This window comes from Teleopsis dalmanni, chromosome 2, assembly GCF_002237135.1.
Source record: "Teleopsis dalmanni isolate 2A chromosome 2, ASM223713v2, whole genome shotgun sequence".
Taxonomy (NCBI): domain Eukaryota; kingdom Metazoa; phylum Arthropoda; class Insecta; order Diptera; family Diopsidae; genus Teleopsis; species Teleopsis dalmanni.
In genome coordinates, this window is record NC_051847.1 from 57,430,296 (window position 1) to 57,439,024 (window position 8,729).

Genomic DNA, 8,729 nt, shown 5'->3' on the forward strand with positions numbered 1-8,729 from the left:
AAAATTTTGGACTTTATTGGTATTCCTTAAAGTGGTTTAATTCTAACTAATTAAAATTTATTCCAAATACAACTGAGATCAAAACGTGCTCTAATTATTCTTATCAGTCTATCTACAATCCGCCTATGTTGTACGAGAATATCTTATTTGTACGTACTGCTTTGCATAATTGTTCTCGTATCATGCATAACATTTGCAAAACAAATGCGAAAAGTTAAAAAAAATTGTCCTTTCGTCTGCTAAAATTCATATAAAGGCTGTAACAGGATACGCGCCAAGTTCACTCGTTAGTTGACTTCGGTCGGTGAAGGTTCTGATCTGAAACATAGCTTCGAACAAATAAATAGTGAACTAAGAAAATTAAAAAAAAAATTAATATAAAAAATATATATGTGTGCGAGTTTCTGATGGATTAAAGTAAATTTGGCAAGGAATTTTAAATTTAAAAAATAAATAATACTATATTAATGATTGTGTGCAAAATGATTTGATGGATTTGACGTTTGAATTGATATTTGAATTTGAATATTTTGCCGCACATATCACATAATTTCAACATAAATCACAAAGTAACAGTGCCAACAACAACAGCAACAAGTGCCTAGTGTGGCCATCTTTTGCATGCAAACAGTTAAATGATACTTATGAGCTTTTCGTATGCATGTGTGTATGCAATCTCGTTAATTCAGTGTATGTTCTGTTTGTATGCGAGTAGGTGAGTGAGAGTGTGTCTTGCGATTTTCGTTGCTTTGGGGTATCGCAGCCATTTAAGTGCGTTCCGTTCTTCGTGCTGTTGTTTCAGTTCTGGTTTTATGAGTTTATGATGTGCCACAGCTTCAATTTACTCGTTACTTATGTGTGTACAAATGTGTATTTTTCTTAATAAAACGACAGGATACTCTGTGCCTTTTAATATAAATGAAAAGTAAAGAAAAAAAATCATAAAATCAGAATATTTACCCTAAGGAAAATTCAATTACTTCAAAGTGATTTTTTTCTGATTTTTATTAAAAATCGAAATATCTTAAAAGAAAAAATCATATACATTTAAACTTATTTAAAAATTTCATTAATATTTGAGATGAATTATTGGAAAATAATTAATGTCTTCTTAATATGCATCCAAATTGATTAGAAAAAATAAAACAAAATGAAATATATAAAAGATACAAAATGGTTTGAAAAATTTTAAAAATATAATATTAATTTGTGTATTCATAATAATTATGAAATACCAGATGTCATGAACAATAAATAATTTTAAAAATTTATACAAATTTAATAGTTTATAGAAATTTAATAAATTGCACAACAGTTTCATGTAGTGTTTTAATTTTAATAATAGTAACTAATGAATAGTTTATAAAAATATAATAATTTATAAAAATATAATAATTTATAAAAATTTTAAAAATTTATAAAAATATAATCACTTATAAAACATTTTCTTAAAGTGTTTAAATTTTAATAATAGTAACTATTTGTTATAAAAATATTACTAATATTGCTTTTTTTACAGTAAAAGCTTTAGTTAAGAATAAAAAAGACAATATATTATAAAAAATAAATAAATGTAATACTTTAAACAAATTTTAAATAACTTAATAAATTTAAATAACCACACTTCTTAATAATTTTACAAAATATAAATAATATTAATTTTATTTATAATTTTACAAATCAAATAAAAGTAAAATAAAAATAAAAATAAATTAAAACAAAAAACAATAGAAGTGTTATTAGTGTAGTGCAAATAAAATATATGTAATTAAAAAAGTATTATAACAGTCTAATAGAAATAAATACTAATCTGCTTATAAATTATAAATGTCTCACAATTAAATATTGCTTCGCCATATAAATTTGTTCTTTCACAAGAGAATTAACTACTCAAATACAACTAGCCTCAATACCCACCTTGGTTTTGATTTTTTTTGGCTCTAATTATAGTCGAATTCTCTTAATTTCTTAATATCTTGAATTAAAAATATTTCTTAATATAGTAATGTAATGTAGAGCTATTAACCAGCGATTAAGCAATCTATTCTTTTTTTCTTCTAATCCACCAGATCGACAGTACTTGCTAACTGGTCGAATAGGGTATGTATTTAAAAATATACAGTGTGGATCTTATCTTTTAACATAGAAAAGCAAGCTATAGTTTTAGATCTCCCTAATTTTGATGTTGGATCAACTCTATTGGTTTTTAGTCGAATTCTTTTAATTTCTGAATAAATAATAAATAATTTTAAGTTATTAAATAATTTAAATAATTTTTTGATCTAGTAATTTAATGCTTAGCTGTGAATGGGATCCGTATCGAAAACATTTTGGAATTCATTAATAGCCGAACTATGCATGGCTGTGAACAATTTTGAATGTGATAATTGAATCGAACTATGATTGCGCGGATGATAGATAAATCAGTATTTAAAGCGAATAGTTCTGAGTAGCAAATCTCTGCAAAGAATAACTTTAAAGGATCACCAGGCAAACCACCGTCCTGCTTAAACTTAAAGTGAAGATTTATTTTATTAAAAAAAAATTTAATAAATTATTTCAATTTAGTAGATGTATAAAGACATCATTTGAAAATGAAATATGTGAAAAAATTCTAAAAATAAGACTGTCATTCATGACTACGATCGTTGCTAATCCCTTCAATATAAATTATTCTTAAATTTTACGATTATTGAAACATTGGAAATGCGACTAAAACTTAAAATTACTTTCGGTTGGTTTTTGATATTTGGACTACGTGCTTATGCTTTAATTTATGAAGCGAAACGAATACAATTTGAAGTTGGTTTCTGGGAAGATCTCTCACGAGAGAATATGACAACTGTCAGTAATAGCAAAAATAGTGCAATTAGAAGCAACGCTGAATCCTCTGCTGAGTATTTTGAAGCAGGTCGTACTGAAAAACGTGAAGCTCTTGAATATGAAAAATCGGGTATGCGAGTATTCAATGTTGGAGTTTTAATGGCTTCACATTTAGGTAGTTTACTTAGTAAAAACCTTTTACTAGTGATATTTGATGTTATATGATTAATTTGTGAACAGATTCACCTTTTGATTTGGAACGTTGTGGACCTGCTGTGGATTTGGCATTAGAAGTTATTAATGAAGATTTTTTAAAGCAACATAATATAACATTGAAAAAGGTTCAAGCAAGGTACGTGATAATTATATTAAATTTAATTTATTTAACATTCCGAATATATTAAAAATACTAACTTTTTATTAAATTCTGTATTTTACTTAATTTTTAAATTCTGAAATTCATTACTTACACATTTAATTTTATTCAATTTATTATTCCTTTTTAAGCTTTAATACCATTTAAAATGTATATGTATGGGTAAATGAGTGTCTGTTTGAGTGTTTTTTAATTTGTTTCAGTGCACTTGTTGCGCATTGTTGCTTTATTCTGTTCCATAATTGAGACCTTGTTCCAGTGCTACGACTAAGTTCAAAATTAATTGCTTGTATTTAATGTTCAAATTATGCCTTTATTGCTCCCAAAGCAACAGTAGCGAATGCACGAGTAAGGATAACAAAAATGGTATCTTCATCTTCAACTGTGGCTGAACACAAAAGAGTACTGAACGTAAAGAAACAATTTTTATTTTCTCCCATTTGTGATTTTATTACCGACCGCGCACTATTTAGGGGTTTCAGAATTTTTATAATTATATTTATTTAAAATTTCTTAAAATATCAAGACTTAATACAATGGCAATTTTTCTTCTTTACCCAAAAAAAAAAATTTATATGGAAATTTGAACATTATAAAGCCATTACTTAAAAAATTATAATATCAGGAGAAGAACCACTGAGAACAACAGTAAATATATCTTAATATCTTAGGAACTAGAAACATAGTCATACGAATCATTGATATAAAGATGCCAGAGGTTGGTGCCTTTAGGAAAGACGTTCAGAATATAAAAAAATAAAATATGAATTCCTTCAATTTATATACTAGGAACAATTGAAAAATTGAATCTTGATAGCAATTAAAAACTTATAAGTTTTTATATAAGTTATATAACTTATATATATATAAACTTTTATATGTTATTTTCTAACAAGTTAAGAGTGATCTTTTGGACTCATTTAGGCCCTAAAAAGTGATATCACATATCAATTTATATGCACTAGTTGGCTATAGAAATATTGTATGAAGCTACCTCTATTTTTTACTGAAAAACCACTATATCATCTAGATAAACAAAAAACTTATTATAGTCAGACGCCTTTGGCAGGTGCCGGAAGATGTAATTCTATACAGAAGTTTGAAAATACTAGTTTGCTGTAGCAATTTTGAATGAAGACACTGTTATTTTGGACTAGAAAATCACATTGTCGTCTGAATAAAATAAGAACTCATATTAAGTTGATGCCTTTGGAAAGTACCGGAAGAAGTGATACCACATAGAAATTTAAAGACACTAACTGACTATAGGAATTTTAAATTAATATACCGCTAAAAACAAACTAAGAACAATCAGGTGCTTTTGGCAATTAACGGATAGCGATTGACCAGTTAAGTAATGTTTTCTTTTTTTCTTCCAATCCACTAGATCAATAAAAACCTGCTAACTTGTCGACTAGGTAAAGCATTTTTAAATACAAAATATTGATGTTTGTCTTTGACATAGAAAAACAAGTTATTATTTTAACTCTATTTAATGCTTTAAAGTATCGTTTATTGGATATCCAATAATGAGATCATTTATAGAGTTGTCATTGGCATATAGTAAAACAAGTTATGGTTTTATATGTATATAATTTTAGTATATCTATTTCGCGAAACACTTCTACATTGATTAATAATTTATATCATGTGAGCCCGAAACATTAGATTTGGAAAAAGTTAGGTTTCCAAGCCGAAGTGATCACTTTTAAAAACTAAAATGGTTTAATTTTAGAACACATAATACTAGTCTATTTATTAATGGTTCTGTTTCATAAAATTTCTTTTTAATAAAAAATATATACTACAAGTTTTTCCAATTGAACTGTTCTTAATACTTTGGATAGTAAGAATGTGGTTCTATAATTGTTTTTTGTTTTAAGATTTTTGATCTTAAGGTTACTTAATTACAGCCAATGATATATAAGAAGTATAGTTTCAAACTCAGTATTCCAGATTTCATTACTTTTATTACATTCATTACGATAATCTAACAGAGGTGTTAGTGTTACTTTATGTTGCCTCATAAGTCCCAGAGTTTAAAAGGAATTCAATATTTAAACAAAATAAAAAATGCTTTCCAAGAAGAGATCTTGCAGCTGACTAAAATCATCTAGATAATAAAACCCTAGCATCCTTAAATATTCTACACCTTAAGTTGTCAAGCCTTAAATATTCTACACCTTAAGGTGTTAATGCTATCACTTTCTTTTTTTTTAGCCATTCATCATAATTTTTAAGCCTATCGGGTGATAGTGTCCTTTCTGTCCTTCTTCGTCTATCACTTCTTTTTGCTGGTAACTTTTTATTAAACATTTTACTCTATGATATATCTTTAAGAATTTTTATAATATAATCATTTTATTTCAAACTTTACTTTTTCACATTCTCAGCTAATATTGGAATCTTTTGTAATAGTTATTGCTTTGGCTATAACCAGTCAGACTAGAAAAAGGTTAACTTCCATTTTCTCTGTGCATGCTTTGCTCTTCGGAAACAGATAACAACCATCCTAGATAAACTCTGCTCTATGCTCTTACTAAGAGCGGTGTCTTTACCTAAATACACCAAGGAAATAATAATAATAATAGATAAACTGATGTTCAATTATCTTAGGGAGCTTGCAGAAGTTTAATTTGGTTGCAAAGCTTCCCAAACCGCATGAATTGAATTTGACAGAGCTATATATAAATAAATTGGATAGAGTCACCACTTTAATCATTTGATCAAACTTATTATGTCTGTCCAATCATTTTTTCTAAAGGGCCAAATATATCTTTTTAAAAGAAAATAATCCCATATTTTACATATGTTTTGTCTACACCAAATTTTGTTTTACTTATTTATCATTTAGATTTAAATAGATTTTTGGAAAATTCAGATTTTGTGTACTTTCATCTATCAAAGGAAAATTTAAAAACAATTATAACCTTTATATATCTATAATTCTTGAATATTTTTAGTTATCCATCTTGTTCTGGTGAAAGAGCACCTGGCTTAGCCGCTGATATGCACTTTAAGAACGATGTAATTGCCTTCATTGGTCCTGCCTGTGCATTTGCCTTGGAGCCTGTTGCACGCCTTGCTGCTTATTGGAATACACCAATTATTACTGGCATGGGTGATCAGGTAATCACTAACAGAAACCAAAGAAACTAATTTATGTCTACATACATAGCTTATACCACAAAAACCGTATGCCTGGAATCCTTTTCACTTTACACTTCATGCTTTCTTTCCACTTTCTGTTTCAATCAAAAAAGCTTTGCCGCGGATCCAGAACTACGAGTTTTCATTAAACTCCTGTGGTTTTGCTTCACACTTCCGCAATTGGTTTGGTAATCTCCGTTCAAGAACGCGTGTCAGTTGACAATTTAATTTTCTTTCATTCCTTTTTACGTTGTTTAATTATTTTTACTTAAATAATACCGCGTAATGCACTGGCGATAGGAGGGAGTAATAAAATCCAAAGCGGTAGCAACTAATTTTATGTCAATTGGTGAGCAGATAAAGCACAAATCAAGTGAAATTATACAAAATTAATTGAAACTTAAAGTGATTACAAAACAAAAAATGGCCATTTTAGTCGTTCACTTTGTATACTCCTTTATACGAGTTTAAAATAAAGGATATATAATAGCTCAGCATGTGGTGTACTATAAGGACATGCACCATAAGATAAATGAAGTTTTTAGTACAATTTAGAATGCTTTAAGGATAACTGAAATGTTAGTGTCTTTAGAGAGAATATATTTTTAGGAAAACTAATTTTATTTCTTTATGAATTCTCTTCATCTTCATCTCCATTACATCCTTAAGATTATTTCATCAAATAGGTTCTGTATAGATTTTATTGAATTAGGTATGGAACGTGTCGAAAAAGCTATTTGCCATCAGCTCAATCGTTATGGTTGTTTTAATTTGGGAATCTGGATGATTATTTAATAGTTGGGAATCTGGATGATTATTCCAACATTGAATAATAATTGATTGAAAATTTGATTTCAGTTTCATCTTAAATTAATATTAGAGCCGTGTAATAATATACTATTAAGTATCTATTATCAGTCAAATTTGTTAAAAATATTTAGTCATTATTAAATTTAATATTAGAGTCGTATAATCGAATGTTATAATGTCAAATATCCATTGTAAATGATATTGTTCAATAAGTATTTAGTTAATACTAAATTTAATATTAGACTCCTATAAACGAATGATTTACTACCAACTAACCATTATCAATGAGTAAAGTTGGCTTTATACTTGAATTTTTATACATTGTGACAAGGCTATGTTATTCAGACAGGGATAATAGGCTATATTCAAGACTTTTTTAAATTACTATTTTTATATATCTAAACAAGCTCTCAAATACGAAACTTAATGTAATATATATATATACAGATGTTATATTCTCTTGACAGAATACTACCTCAAAATATTCATATTTCTCTTATAATTTTAATAATATTTTTAAACAGAATAAATACTTTTTTTCTATGCAAAGTATAACATAAAATTTGAAATAATTTAATATATTTAAATAAAATATTTGCAGCCTCCATCTGAAGGTGAATTAACTGTAACTTCCGGTATACTAGGAAAAATTCACAAATGGAAGAATGAAAGTACGGTAAGATCAAGTAAAAAAATACTTATATATTATACTTATAACATACCTTTTATAAAATATTTATAATTATCTACATTATATAACAATATCAATTAACTACGATATGCTTCTTTTTATTTTCACAAACACTTGAAGCCAGCCTAAGAAAAAATATTAGAAAGTATTTTGACAATAAATATAGTTTATAAGTTTCTAGAAATGAAGTAGTTTATAAGAATAATTTTTTTTTGTATTAAATTTTGAAGTACCATTAAATACTTTTTGATGCTCCACAAAAAAGTATCGATCACTAAGATAAGACTTTAGAATCACAAAGTTTGGTACAATAGTAGTTTCTTAAAAAGAATAAGTAGATGCCAAACTCTAGCATCTCTACATTTCTCTGGATGTAGAGATATGATACTATGCAAAATTTTTTTTCTACAACTATCATTGTTTTTATACCAAGTATTTGATGACACTAGAGATCATAATACCTTAATTCTTCTTGTACGTAAAGTGTCTGATCCAAAGAGAGCAACAAGCGCAGAATTAAAACGAACATTTTCCTATATATTCATATATGTTTCAAAAGATTGTATCGTTTGTATTTAATTTTAACTTAATAATATTGTTAAATACAATATTATTCGTTTAATATACTTTACTTGCTATATTGCGTCCGTCACTACTAGATGAAAATAATAAAAGATAAATTACCAAAATATGCAGACATCAATAATCCTTGTATATTTATTTATAGAAATATATACCATTTATAGAAATATGTTATATACCATTTTAATTTAAGTATTGTGTATTCATATGCCACAAATTTTTTAAATTAATAAATATCTCCAACATATTCTTTTTCTGAAACACAAAAAGACCTTCTAAATTAAAAAACCCGTCCTA

At 27.0% G+C, this 8,729-nt stretch overlaps 1 protein-coding gene across 1 annotated transcript in view; it reads left to right on the plus strand.

The window, feature by feature from the left end:
* Positions 1-2,873: 2,873 nt before the first annotated feature.
* LOC119681319 (receptor-type guanylate cyclase gcy-28) overlaps positions 2,874-8,729 on the plus strand; it is a 21,358-nt gene continuing 15,502 nt past the window's right edge. Inside the window, exons 1-4 of the mRNA XM_038094478.1 lie at positions 2,874-2,998; positions 3,064-3,175; positions 6,163-6,328; positions 7,761-7,835. Coding sequence (XP_037950406.1) covers positions 2,956-2,998; positions 3,064-3,175; positions 6,163-6,328; positions 7,761-7,835 — 396 coding nt within the window. The 5' untranslated portion in view covers positions 2,874-2,955. The remainder of the gene's footprint in view (positions 2,999-3,063; positions 3,176-6,162; positions 6,329-7,760; positions 7,836-8,729) is intronic.